The sequence below is a fragment of the Myotis brandtii genome, unplaced genomic scaffold (genome assembly GCF_000412655.1).
Source record: "Myotis brandtii unplaced genomic scaffold, ASM41265v1 scaffold160, whole genome shotgun sequence".
NCBI lineage: Eukaryota > Metazoa > Chordata > Mammalia > Chiroptera > Vespertilionidae > Myotis > Myotis brandtii.
Window position 1 is genome coordinate 1,496,353 of NW_005355833.1, and position 15,000 is coordinate 1,511,352.

Here is a 15,000-nt window from a genome sequence, read left to right on the forward strand (position 1 = left end):
GTTTAGTTATTGCTTTATTTCTTTTTAATGGGTTGGAGAGATTGTATCAGTGCTGATTTTCATTCAAATGGATGGCTTTGAGGAGATTTTTTAAAAAGTGTGCCAAAAAATGTTTGTACATCTCTCCAAGTTACTATACAATGTTTGGATTTGTAATGGTACAGAGTGCTATTATAAAGTCGTGTCTATTTTTGAACATTTTAATGTTTACGAAGATATCCTCAACAAGTGCCTTTTGTCTCAGGTTTAAAAAAGTCAGTGGTGATCAATTAACTGCAATTATAATGCTATAGAATTAGGAATATTTTATATTTTTTCAAGCTGCGTTAATTCACAGCCTGGATCTAATGGTCATACAAGATCTGCCGTCAATAATGTGTACTCTGCCACTCATTCATACTCAAATCTTTCTTAAACACATATTGAACACAATATTAGGACACCGTCTTGCCTGAAGAATAAGGCATGCCACAGATGACTGTGATACAGGTCGGGTAGAGTACTAGCCAATGGAAATAAGCAAACCAAGAGGAGACAGAAATGCATCCTGGCTGGAGACGTGCTCAGAGCTTTAATTTTACTTTCTATTGTTGCATCTGACTTCCCCTCATCACACCTCATACACTCCCCAGACCCTCACTTCTCAATCTGTGAAATGGGAGAGATCTGGCTGCTGAGGCACAATAACTGTGCTAATACCTCGGTTTAAATCCTACCTCTGCTGTTTACCAGCTGTGTGACTTTGGGCAAATCATTTGAGCCTCAGTTTCCTCGTTTCCAAAAGAGGGGATGCTAACTGGCACGGTGTGGTATGGATCCGATGAGAACATACATGTCAAAGTGCTTTGACCTTGTGAACTTAACATGAGCGCACTGCCACCCTGAAGCACTCTTCTTAGGGACCCTGAAAAGCCCACCAGGTACACTGTGACTCGGTCACCAGCTCTCCCATACATTTCATAGTTTCACATTTCCCAATGGAAATTACTTGTAGGGAAAGGAAAGGAATGAAATAAACAAGGGGGAAGACAGGGATCAAGCAGATGGGAAACACAAACTCATGAGGTGCTGTTACCAGCCATTGTCTAATGGAGCATTGGGTTTCCTAGACCTGCACTCTCATAAGTAGGTTGTGAAAATGGATTTCAGTTACGGTAGACAAGGCATGTTGCACAAATCTGAGGAACGCAGACTAGAACACCTACTCTGGAGGAAGGCCCAGAAGGGTAAATCAATAAATCCTCTTCTCAGAAGAGCTCTGGGTTGTTGTTTTTTTTCCTTTTTGGTGGGAAAGGGGGAGGGAGTAAAATATACATAACATAAAATTTACCATTTTAACCATTTTAAGTGTACATTTCAGTGGCATTCAGCACATTCACATTGTTGGGCAATCATTGCATTATCCATTTTCAAAACTTTTTCAACATCCCAAGCAGAAATTCTGAATCCATTAAGCGATAAGTCCAGAAGAGCTCTGGTTTTAAAGAAAAAGTTATTGCAGAGCTAGAAGGACCCTAGAGAAGTCTAGTCCAACCTTTCATTTGAATATTGGGGAGTTTTCTAATTCACCTTGCAAGTTAGAAATCCAGGCAAGACTGAAATCCCAGGGCTCTCCTTGGTCTCTTTCTCCCATACTCAGCAGTTATTACACCCACAACAGTTTGATATTCCCAGAAATAGTTGCTCAACGTTTCTCCATATCTTCATGCCATGTTGAGTAGATAATTTTGACTAGAGTTGGGGGAGTAGGTGCTAGTCAACAAAATCCCTTGAACTCCCTAACACTCTGGCAACTTGCATTATATTTTCTGCATGACATTTTAATGACTTTAAAAAGAGAGTTTTCTCTGTAATAATAAGTACTATCATTTATAGAATAGCAACTCGATGTCATGCATTATAATAGGTGTTTACTTTCATGATCTTGTTCTATCCTTAGAGCAACCCAGCAAATGGGTATTTTTATTCCCATTTAACAGATGGCAAAACTTAGGCTCAGGTTCAGGTAGCTTACAAACTTGCTCAAGTTCAGGTAGCTTATAAATGACAGAGACAGACTCAAAGCCAGCACTGTTTGACTCCTAACCCCAGCCCTTCTCTAGAGGAAGTGAGCATGATCTTGGCTTCTCATAGTTCATCCTTGATTAATGTCTTTCCCACACCTATCCTCACCTACCCATCCTTCAAAAGTCACCTCAACCCCAACCTCTTTCATAATAATAGTAGTAGCTACCATTCATTAAGTGCTTATTGTGTCCAAACCACTGTGCTAAGTGCTTTACATGCATTATCTCATTCAGACCTTACAGCATCCCTATGAGATTAGTACTAGTATTATACTCATTTTACAGGTGAAGACACTAAGGCCCCAGGAGAATGAGTCATTTGCCTTTTCAGCTCTCCCCATCAGCATGTGTCCTCTGCCTCCCTTCTCCATGCCTCCGGGGCCTTCTGTAGCTCTTTATGGCTTTTCTCTGCTTTGATTAGTTATGCATTAATGGTACTCATTTGTGCCCCCACTCCTTGAATGCAGAAACATGGTTGTATTCGTTTGGTGTGTGATGACCATCTGGCTCTGTCCTCAGCCCCTATTAGACATGCCAGAATTATTTATTTAATTGAATGAGACAGTTGCATGTATTGCTGAGCTGGGTCTAAATAATCGAAACTAAAATGAAAGCTTCAGTCTTGCTGAAATTTTCAAATACTTTTTCATTCATGAATCCCCTCCAAAGTGATTGGCCAAGAACCAGGATAATCATTATAAAAGGTACATAGTCTCTGAGACAGACTTTGTGGCAGAGCTTTGGAAAGGAAGTATCAAGCCAAACATCTTTTTCCTACCGAATCATTTAAAGAGTTGCCAGATTAGGAGTCCTGTACAGAGAAGAATCCTATGGGGCGTTTTTCTTCATTTTTGGTATTGATTTTCCAGGCGCTTTAGTGTTAAACCAGGCCAGAAGCGCTGCAGAGATGAATCACTATTATCCAAAGGCCGCCAGCCTCTTTTCCTTCTGACAGAAGGATAATTCCACGTGGATCAAATAAATACAGATGTGTAGTAATTAGTTCTATTCCCAGTGAGCCTATTTCCCACACACTAAAGATGTGAGCGATTATAGAGCCTCACCCCAACAGCTTTTATCAATTTAAACTGCTAAACAACAGGATAGGTCATAACCCAGCCTGCTATTAATAATGCATTTATGGTGTGCAACATTATAAATTAGGTGCATGGACTAGAAAAAAGAACACCTTTTAACAAGAATGATATGCTCTTCCCCCAGAAGCAACATATGTGCCTGGCGACTCACCTGAAGTACAGTCCCAAGGCAATCAAAAGAATCAAAAATCTCATCAGTGGAAGAGATGCCTACATTGTCAGCGGGTTCCTCCACAAAGATGATCTGGCCGTGGCAGATATGTTAGACGTACCCATCCTGGGTCCAGAGCCTGAAATAGCTCATCTTTATAGCACCAAGTCTGGAAGTAAACAGATGTTTGCCAGCGCCAGTGTGCCGTTCCCTCCTGGAATATCTGACCTCTTTAGTCACCAGCAGGTATGCGGGGTGGAAAAGAGAGGCTCTGTTCAAATATAGCACATCCTCTTGAAGTTGCGGGGACCTCAGGCCTTCTGGAGCCAGTCCTGCCCAGTGGAGATTATGTGGAATACTTGAGTTGATTTGTTAGGTCTACTTTAGGACTTCATGTTTAAAAGTATTGTCCTTGAAAAATATTAACTCATTTGGATTAAGACATTGAAGACCCTGTTAGTGCACCAATATGCTATCAATATTGATTGCCTCGACAGGGATTATTTAGTTCATCATCATATTAGCTAGCCAACCATTGAGCAGGTCCCTGAGAAATGGGAAAGACAATTTTAGCTCAAAGGAGCCGGTTTGAAAAGCTCCACGAGGGGCGCCTTTCTGTCAAGGCAGGTGGCAGAGGGCGTATGGCAGAGGGCTGCAGACATCCTTCGCTGGTACAAAAATCCTTTGGTCCACCAGGAAGGAGCCATAAAAGGAGGAGTGTACATTACATTAAATAATTTCCAAAACCCTAAAATGTATGTGCAATAGTTGTATTGAGTCTTGCTTTCATCTTCACTGGTTGAGAACTCAGGCAGTCTTTGCCATGAAATGTGGTTAAAGATGCAGGCACATTCAATGCAGGAAAACCTTCCTCTAGTGCTGGTGTTCAGAAGTAGGATTTAAAACTTCCTTGTAGACACATCAGATTTGAGGGATGTCATTTCACCTATGGCGCATGCAAATTGCATCACCTTAAACAGATTTATAACTGAGTTCTACTCTCCTTGTTTGGAAAACATACGTCTGAGGTCATCAAGAATTGAAGTACTCCACTGAGATTTTTCCAGATACCGACTATCCTACCTAAGCTATCTGAGTGTGTCAGCGTTTTGAATTCGCAGATGGCGATGAATCAATAGCACTGACTTTTACCGCTGTGCATCATAAACTTAAAGCTGGTGAAGGAAAGCTGTGATCATCTTAATTTAGGTTAATAAATATTCCTGACTATCAGTTGGATTTTAGCAGTAGTCATTTCTCTACTTCTGCTCTACGCCAGTGTAAAATGAATGGCAATTTAAGATTATATTACATCTTTTGAACAGATAAACTCAAACAAAGAATCATAAATGTTTTGAAAGAGTGTAAAGCCATGTGGTTTATGATTAAGTAATTTATTTAGTTTTTCAGTCTAGTGTGAGCACCGTGAGCATTTCCTGTTTTGATCCATAAAGTAACCATGCAAGTTCTTTTTCTGGCATATGCTCCATATGAAATATTGACAGCTTTGGTTAAATAAGCAAAAATAGTGGTGCTATTTTAAAGCACTGTTCAATTTTCACTTAAAGATAGCACATAATTCTTTCCCATGGTGCAGTCTTTACAATATTATTGATCCTTTTCATACTGTAGGGGATCCATCAACAGACGCCCATTTATAGGATTCTCAGAAGCAACAAATAACAGGATTTGGAAGAAACAGATGATAATTTTGTTAGTAGTTCAGTCTCTGAATACACAATATTTCCAAATATACAATAAAAATGCTATGCCAGAACACCTTTTCTTACACCAGCAAAGTAATTTTATAAAATACTAGAGGCCCGATGCACGAAATTCGTGCAAGGGGTTCGGCCCCCACCGCCGCCGAGGCTGCCTCTGCCTCAGTCCCCGCCACCAGGCTTCGTCCAGACGGTCGTCCAGAAGGACGTCCAGTCTAATTAGCATATTATGCTTTTATTATTATAGATTACTCACCAAAGACTATTTCTACTTCTGCAAAGTATGATCATAATACAGCTAAATATGATGAAATATAGAATCTATCTTCTCAACACAATACCAGAGAAAGAAGGGATGTAACTTTGGAAGGGTCATTTAAAAACCTTTATAGGCAAAGCTCATAGCTACATGGTGGGTAGACCAGAGTACTTGTAATTTAAATACCCAAATTATACACAGACACTACTGATAATTAGGGAACTAAGACAATTCCATGTCCACCCTATTTGAATACCCCATGATTGCACGGGGCTTCCAGGGATCCCAAGAATGCCCGTTTTGATGTCACTTCTACACTGCTGGATAGTGTAACATCCTCAGGAAGAGCAGCTGAAAAAACACAACTCAAGAAAACAGATCGAACCTTTAATCAAAATAATTTTAATCTTCCAGCTCCGTACTTCAGCAGAACCACAATCTTTAGTCCTTTCACACGCTTTAGCTGAAAAACATTCCATCCAGTGACCAAAATGTCATCCAAAGAGAAGAGAATAGGAGTGTTGCAGCTCGCTGGGCAGCTCAGATGGGTTCGAATGTCATCCCAACACACTGAGGCTGTCAGTTTGATTCCCAGTCGGGGAATATACAAGAAACCAATCTATAATAATAAAAGCGTAATATGCTAATTAGACTGGTCATCATTCCGGATGTCCTTCCAGATGAAGCAGGGGCTGGAGGGAAGCCTAGGTCCTGGGTGCCAGAGGGAAGCTGGTGCCAACAGCCAGGGGAAGGAAGGCCTATACTCTTGCATGAATTTTGTGCATCGGGCCTCTCTAGTGAATACATAAATAAGTGGAACAACAAATAGATTTCTCTCTCTCTCTCTCTCTCTCTCTCTCTCTCTCTCTCTCTCTCTCTCTCTCTCTCTCTCTCATCAATAAATAAAAACAGAATGTTGCAGAGACCTCCTCAAGTATAAGTGACCATAGCCAAGTACAGCAGTGGGTAGGCTCATCAGAGCAAATGCTTAGTAATGCTTTGCTTCTTTCGGGGAAGGATACAAGTACACTGGAAAGTCTGATGAGAAGACAAAACACACACACACATCATTTTTGTATTTAGTGAGTTATTTTTCTCCAAGGCTCTACTAGAACAGTATGACTTATAATTAAATAATATTGCTTTAGACTTTTGTCTGACTCAAACTTATCCCAAATGGCTATTGGTGGAAAGGAAAGTTGCTTCTCTTTTAACTTCTCCTTCCACCCACCTCTCCTCCTCCTCTCTGCAGGTTGAGCTAGGCAGCCCAGTGGAGAGAGAATGAGCTTAGGTGTTGGAGTCAGGGCAATCTGGGCGGAGTCTCTGCTCGGCCGCTCGGTTCTGTGTGATCATGGGCCTGTTATTCAAATTTGCTGGCCCTCAGTTATTTATAGATGAAATGAAACTAAACATGGTGCCTGCCTCATAGGTTTTGTGAGTATTCAATTTAAAAATAAACTCATGTAGAGAGTTTAGTCAAAGGCCTGGCTCCTGCTGAGAGTTCAGCAATATTAGATAGTATCATTATTATCACCATGATATTAGAGCTTGAACTTTTACCCCTTAAACTTCCATGTGATGGAGCCCAGTTCCTGAGGGAATACCGTGTTAAATAGGATAGGTGTGTATTCCAGGAACATTGCTTCCATGAACGTTTTATCTCCTTTATCGCTCGTGTTCATATAATACATATAATATAATGCACTTGGCCAATTGACCAGCAAACAAATGCATTTCATATATGTTAATGAGGAAAATGTTAAATGTTTTATGGGTTATAACAGTGGTCGGCAAACTCATTAGTCAACAGAGCCAAATATCAACAGTACAACGATTGAAATTTCTTTTGAGAGCCAAATTTTTTAAACTTAAACTATATAGGTAGGTACATTGTTATTAACTTAATTAGGGTACTCCTAAGCTGGCCTTTGCTAAAAACATCCTCAATCTGATTGAGGTACATTTGCTGAGGTCAACCCCTTCCAACTCTCCCATCCACACTCGTCTTGTATACTTGTTTCGTCTATCTCAGTGGTCGGCAAACTCATTAATCAACAGAGCCAAATATCAACAGTACTTCTTCAAAATAGACTCACCCATGCTGAAAACCGACTTCTGTGCATGGGCCACGAAGTTTCAATCTCACTGTACGTGCACGCCTGCACGTGGTATTTTGTGGAAGAGCCACACTCAAGGGGCCAAAGAGCCGCATGTGGCTCGTGAGCCGAGGTTTGCCGACCACTGGGTTATAACATTTAAAAGCTCAACAAAACACCAAATAAAGTTTTCAAGACTATAAATCTTTATAGTCTTGAAACTATAAAAAAATCATTTGAAGAATCAATAAGTAAACACATAATTCTCTGAAAAGGAAAGAAAACAATACCAAAATTCAATTCTTTAGTTTGCTTTGAAAAAATAAAGAATTTTTTCTGAAAAGCAGGCAAATGATAATTTCAGTTTCTCATAAATAGGACTATACTTTTAAACGTGCCTTTAGTCCCAGCTACATTAAATGTTGCTATGTCTTCATCCCCACAGATGATAGAACAGCTGACTCAGCTGATCATCGATCACCCGGAAATCCAACGCTGGCTCTTTAAAATGGACTATGAATTTGGAGGAAATGGGACTGCGTTTTGTGACATTCTTTCCCACCTCCAGTGCCATGACTGGCTCCTAAAGGAGTATAACAAATACAGCCGTGAAGACTGGCACAAGAAATGGGCACAGGTGAGTATTCAATGGTGACATAAATCCACAGCGTCTGTATTGTTAGGAGATGAAGCAAAAGGCTCAGCAAGGAGGGGGAGGCACTTTCTTCAAGGCTCAGCAGTGTCACCTGCCAGCAGTGAGACCTTGGGCAAATCATTTTACCCTTCTGAGGCAATGGAGTTGATTAGGTTATCTTAAATGTCCTTTCATTGGGCCCTAAAAGTCTTCATTCATGTTTTCAAATTGATTATGATTATTAGGAAGTAATTTTTTAAATCATATTCAGGTAACATTACAAGTCTCATCATTTGCTCTAATTGGGTCTGATCATATGCTTCTAACAACTGACATTAATAAGCTACCCGCATTTTATTATGAGAGAGAAATTCTATTAGTAAATGGTTGTCACCTGGAAGCTAATGTATAATAGCATTCTATCAGCAGTCATATGTTTCTGAAGTCAATTCAAGGAAATTTGTGTAACTGCTGGTCCCTGTGAGATGTTGAGAAAATAGTACATCCTACCCAGAAAATCTCCAGGCCAAAGCCGAACAATAGGCAAGAAATCTCAGCATATAAGTGGTTGTGTAGAGAATTTTCCATGTATGTTGGTGGAAGGATGAATTGTACAACTTCTTAGTCTGTTCCAAACTTGCTTAATAATTAAAGTTATCTTATATGGCTTACTATGTAAATTAAACCCACCATTCTAAACGCTGCCTCACTTTGCACCAGAGTCTAGACTAGCCTGGCTTCTCTTAATCCCAAATCTCTGTCTTGGCTGACCTCCTTGTGACAGCATAACTGATGAGGAAAATTCAGACGTAAATTCCCTTCACCGATTCCTTCCCTACTGACGTGCTTAACAGTGGGCTGCGCAGTGATTTGCATCTCCTCTGAGCATCCCACTGCAGAAGTCTATGAATCAAAACACAAGTGATAGGAAGGGAGGGGCACTCCAGAGAGAACCGCATTATTCTTGTGAAAGTGAAACAACGAATAAATCTAGAGAACAGTCAGAAGAGAGAGTTCCCTTTGACAAATGTGTCTGTTCTCCCCATGATCTATCCTGGGCTTTTCTTCCCCCTCCGTCAGAGAATGGACTAAATGCAGTACCTGTCATGGCCAGCTTTTTACATATTATTTAAAGGATACCAAAGTGAATTACTCTCCTAGGAAAAAAAATAAAACAAGGAAAATGTATTTAATTTTGAGGCCCATAGAGGGTTCTCTTTGAACTGGATTTTACTTCATATTGTATAGTGTTTTCTTTTTAAAGCAAAACTGTGGAGAGTCAATGATGAAAATAGGACTTTTTCATTTAAAAAATTGAAATGTTAGTGGGCTGGTCTTAATATTTCAAACCAATATATTTTTTTAATTCTCCTGAAACCAGACAATGATAAATTTAAAATATTTGACTTTAGGTTTAAAAAATATTTAAAATATTGACACTGGCTGAATTGCACTTGGAAGCCTAACTATACATTATTTACTTTCAATTATTTTAAACTATACCATTTTAAATTGTCACCAAACACTTTTGGCATTATCATGAATGTTATTAAATGTGAAAATCTTGAATAATTAATAATCTATTGAAATCTTTTTTTAACTTAATAAGGAAAAAATAATTATTCAGAAATCGTTTTAATCTTTGAAACCTGTGCTTAGCCATGGTCATTTTGGTTAGAAGCCAAAAATAAAAATAAAAAATAAAGCAGCTCTGAAGAGCTTTTTTGGGGGGCGGGGGGGGGGGGGAATTATTGACATTCTTTTGCCTTCAAAGTGAAATTGTACCCAGAGTGGAAGTGAACTGCAATCTCCATTGAGCGTAGCTATTGAGGATTTAGGATCAGAATTACCCTTTGTTCCAGAAGACCATCATAATGGTGCACATTTAGACATCAAAGCATTACTTTATGAGCACAGGCATGTTTTAATGTCCTATTACAGTTTGTGGACCTGTTTCTTTTCATAATGAAGATGTTGTGTCATCAAGCCTAGCCCGGCACATACAAAACATATGCTGGCAGGTTATTAAAAATTTCAGCTTCTTGATGAAAGACTATCCTGCAGGCTAAGAGTCCAGAGAAAGACTCCATTCTGGGAGAATTATTAGAAATGAGATTATGACTGTAAGCACTAAATTATGTTAATACTTACAAATAGCATCATTTGCATAGCTGTTTATGACACGATACCATGATTTTTCTCATTGGTATATTGTAGGCAACAGATTAAAAACAGGGCTGTTTATGGGAGTTGGAACTGTTTTGAGATTCTCTTGCGTCTTACGTGGATATTGGTTTTAGATGGAGGCATCATTCAGTGTAGACTCAAGGATCCAATATAAAGGCCATCTTTTTTTCCTACCTATCTAATTTAGAATCGGTTATTTAACTGGTTGGGGTTGAGCTTTGAAACAAGGTCATGGAGTCAACAAATGCTGAAAAGCTGTAGTCACATTTTAAAAATCAGTATAGACATGTCAGTGATTTTAGGAAAAGCAGAATGTTACATGATGGCCACAGTAAAAATGGGGCACAAATCTCATTTTGTTCGTGGTGGCTCGGTACAAACCTCATTCTCTTCATCCTACCAGGTAACAAAACCTCATTCTCCAGGAGGTACTTCTTTAGTAGGAATAAAGGCTTTCGTCAAGGAAGGCACACTTGTAGGGGAAAAGTCTTCCTGGACACACTCACCTAAGGCAGTGTAGGGAGACCAGGTGGACATTTGCTGTGGTGCCAGTCCTTGCAGTGCTTCCTTTCTATTTCCATTTTTAAAGGGTAAATCTTCCCTCCCTCGTTCCTGGGAGATTAGCTTGGTGGCCGTGATGCTACAGGTGACGCTGCTTTTCGAGAGATCTTTATCAAACGGCTTCTCTGTAGAGAGAGCTAAACCAGTTTACTTCTGGGTTTCCCTGGCAGACCTTCTTTGGGCCTCTGTTTCCCTGGGTGGATGGTATAAACTGTAGAGGTCTTGGCATCACAAATTTTCCACTTACAAGAAAAAGGAAAAAAGGGAAACTGAACTGGCCCTAAGCTACTATATAATATTTGTATTTTAGCCCTGGGCAAGAGAAGTTGTACCTGTATTTGCACTTTGGTGTACTTTGTTAAACATTATTGAGCACCTATTCACCAGTATAGTCCAAGCCTTTTGAGGTATACTGTTATATTTCATACTAGAGGCCCAGTGCACAACATTCGTGCACTCAAGGGGAGGGGTCCCCTCAGCCCAGCCTGTGCCCTTCAGCAGTCCGGGAGCCCTCGGGGGATGTCCAACTGATGGCTTAGGCCCGCTCTCTGCGGGGAGAGGGCCTAAGCCAGTAGTTGGACATCCTTAGTGCTACAGAGGAGGGAGGGGCTCCCGCCACCGCCGCTGTGCTTGCCAGCCGTGAACCCAGCTTCTGGGTGAGCGGCACTCCCACTGTGGGAGCACACTGACCACCAAGGGGCAGTTCCTGCATTAAGCGTCTACCCCCTGGTGGTCAGTACGCATCATAGAGACAAGTCGTTTCACCGTTCAGTCGATTTGCATATTACCCTTTTATTATATAGGATATATATAATCTAATAAAAGAGAAACATGCAAATTGACTGTCCCTCCGCTACACCCACAAGCCACGCCCACAAGCCAATCAGGAGCGAATATGCAAATTAACCCAACTAAGATGGCAGCAGCCACACAGCTAGAGCGAGCAGGAGGCTTGGGTTGCCCCCAGCAATGGAAGAAGCCAAGCTTCCCGCCTGCCCTGCCGGCCCTGAGCTCTCCTCAAGGCTACAAAGTTTCAATTATAGAAGATAAATAAATCCCAGATACTTGCTTCCAGCCCACGGCTGTAGCCAGCCTGAAAACGGCCATCAGCCCCTCATCCAGGCTGCCAGGCACCCCAGTAGGGCTCCCCACCCTGAAGGGGGTGTGGCCAGTCTGAAAACAGCCCTCAGCCCCTCACCCAGGCTGGCCAGGCACCCCAGCAGGACCCCCCCATCCTGAAGGGGCAGTGGCCAGCCTGAAAACAGTCCTCAGCCCCTCACCCAGGCTGGCCAGGCACCCCAGCAGGACCCCCCCATCCTGAAGGGGCAGTGGCCAGCCTGAAAACAGTCCTCAGCCCCTCACCCAGGCTGGCCAGGCACCCCAGCAGGACCCCCCCATCCTGAAGGGGCAGTGGCCAGCCTGAAAACAGTCCTCAGCCCCTCACCCAGGCTGGCCACATCCCCATGGGGTGAGGGTCCCCGCTGGGGGGCTTGGCCAGCCTGCAAACAGCCCTCAGCCCCTCACCCAGGCTGGCCAGGCACCCCAGTGGGACCCCCACCCTGATCCAGGACACCCTTCAGGGAAAACCAGCCGGCCCCCACCTGTGCACCAGGCCTCTATCCTATATAATAAAAGGGTAATATGCAAATTGACCCTAACAGCAGAACCACTGGGAATGACTGGTCACTATGACACACACTGACCACCAGGGGGCAGATGCTCAATGCAGGAGCTGTCCCCTGGTGGTCAGTGCACTCCCACAGGGGGAGCTCTGCTCAGCCACAGGCCAGGCTGACGGCTACCAGCACAGCGGTGGTGGCAGGAGCCTCTCCCACCTCCTCAGCAGCACTAAGGATGTCCAACTGCAGCTTAGGCCTGCTCCCCGCTGGCAAGTGGACATCCCCCGAGGGCTCCTGGGCTGCTAGAGGGATGTCTGACTGCCAGCTTAGGCCCAATCCCCCGGGGAGCGGGCCTAAGCCAGCAGGTGGACATCCCCGAGGGGTCCCAGACTTCGAGAGGGCACAGGCTGGGCTGAGGGACCCCTCCAGTGCACAATTAATGGTTGTATAATATTCCCTCATACTGATTTACTCTGACCTGTTAAACCATTCAACTAAGTTGGAAATTTTACGTTATTTCCAGCTTGCTTTTTTTTTTAACATGTCAAAATACATCTTATAATTGCTAGGAAGAGATTCTTTTTTGTGTCCGTATTTATTTTTTTTATATCAAAAACACAACATCTTGGTATTAAGAGAAAATCTAGGTTTTCTAGGTTAAGAAAAAAATCTAGGATATCATTTTCCCTTAATCAGTAAGTATATAGCAATAATTATTCATTTGTTATGTATATTGATTTTTACATCTTAAAAACTTGACCTCTTTTGTAGGTCTATGAATAAACTGTTAAGGCCTTGCATTTCTTTGTATTTAATAACAACAACAACAATAATGGCATTATAGAATACCAGCTGGGTGTCAGGCATTTCAGTACTTTACATGAATTGTCTCACTCAATCTCAGGAAAATTCTAAGGTTTTTATTCATTTGCTCCCATACCACTCTGATAAGGAAGGTATTACTATTTTGTTTACAGATGTAGAAACTGATGTTTGGTAAGTTAGGTGACTTGCCCAAGTTCATATAGCTAACAAATGGCTGTGCCTACTTTGAAACACACATCCATACCTCCTGGCCCAGTGTTGTTGCCACATTTAGAAAAGACTCCTTGTTTGAAAATCCCAGAGAAACATTCTCCACCAGGTCCTGCCATTGTGACCTGCTACCCTTGTGGCAAGTTTTCTGCTTTCTACAGAGACTTGCGAAACACACAAAGGTTCCTGGAATAGCAGCAACCTTTGCTCTCAAATGTCCACAGCCGAGGCACACCAAGATTACTTAGCGGGGGACCATGGGCTCTCCAAGTCTCTATCTCTTCATCTGTAAAGAGAGATAATATGGGGACCTGCCTCGAGGGGAGGTGGTGAGAATTAAGTGAGATAACCTTTGGGAATCGACTAGCAATGTACTCAACATATAATACGCCTTCAAGAGATGCTCCCTGTTATTATTGAAATTACCATAAAGTTGCGCTACAATTAAATTGCAGGTAACATTGAACAAATCTGCACAATATAATCTTTCTTTGATGATTTAGAAGGTCTTTTAGGGTCTTGTAGGATTCCAGAATATTCTCAATGCATCAATTGTCATTATATAAATGTGTGGCTGTGGAAGATACAGAATGGTGACCCAATTGTGCCTACCCACTTCGTTACCCAGATAATGCCTTTAAAAGAATAAACTTTGATAGCGCCCTGGCTTCTTATCATTTGAAAAGAGAAAATGATTCCAGTTACTTGAACTTCCTACACGTTGAGTAAAGAGGCATTGACCCGATAGAGATTATTCTGACCATAAGACTGAGACCCGGTTGCTTCATTTTCCGGTTCCAGTTGGTGTCTTTTCTAATTAGTGTAGCAGCACGTCACCACAATCACTGGAAAGTCTTAATCATTTACATATTTTTCCTTATCTCTGAAAATGACTTAGAATGTTTTCTTCCAGTTCAGTGGTTATTTTCATGAAGCTGCCAGGGTTGGGTCTGAGGCGCCTCTCTGTGCCTGAGGAAGATGACAGGAGAGCGAAAATTGCCTCCCCGAGTTAAATGAAAGCCAGGTCCCCCTTCCGAGGACCTATAATAATCAGCTCTACAAGCTGTTGGTTTGTGTGTCCTATTGATTTAATATGCTTCTAATCAGTACATAAAGCTATGGGCCTGCAGTGTTAATTTTTCATATGCTTACAAAGTACCCTTTGATTTTCTGTCACACGTTAATTACAGCGTTTTGCCATTAAATAGGAAGCTTTGTGTAAACTAATTACTAGGTAATCATTGTCTACTGCAAGCGTGCTGTTTGTACCTTTTATTTTATTCTAAAAATGCACAGATCTCGCAGTCTGGAAACACTCTACCTTCCAGCCATTAGCTCTCACTAATTCATAGCATTATTGTGGTGAGAGTGGAGGAGTTGTAATTGTTGTGGTATCAGAGCTGTTAATTACCGGAGTAAACAGTTGAAATGGTGCCAAGGTCTATTGTACGAGGCAGAGAAAAGGAGGTTTAAATGTTACTCCCACCATCTGGGGACCAGGGGAGAGGCAAATGCTGGGGAACAGCAGTGAGGCGCTATCGCCGCCTCAGCTCCAGGGTTGGTGGCCATATGGA

General features: G+C 41.8%; 1 protein-coding gene across 1 annotated transcript in view; it reads left to right on the forward strand.

Moving 5' to 3' along the window:
• The window catches only part of IQCH (IQ motif containing H), a 131,062-nt gene that overhangs the window by 51,835 nt on the left and 64,227 nt on the right, over window positions 1-15,000 (forward strand). The window contains exons 8-9 of the mRNA XM_014536318.1: window positions 3,288-3,560; window positions 7,836-8,027. Of these exons, the coding sequence (XP_014391804.1) occupies window positions 3,288-3,560; window positions 7,836-8,027 (465 nt within the window). The remainder of the gene's footprint in view (window positions 1-3,287; window positions 3,561-7,835; window positions 8,028-15,000) is intronic.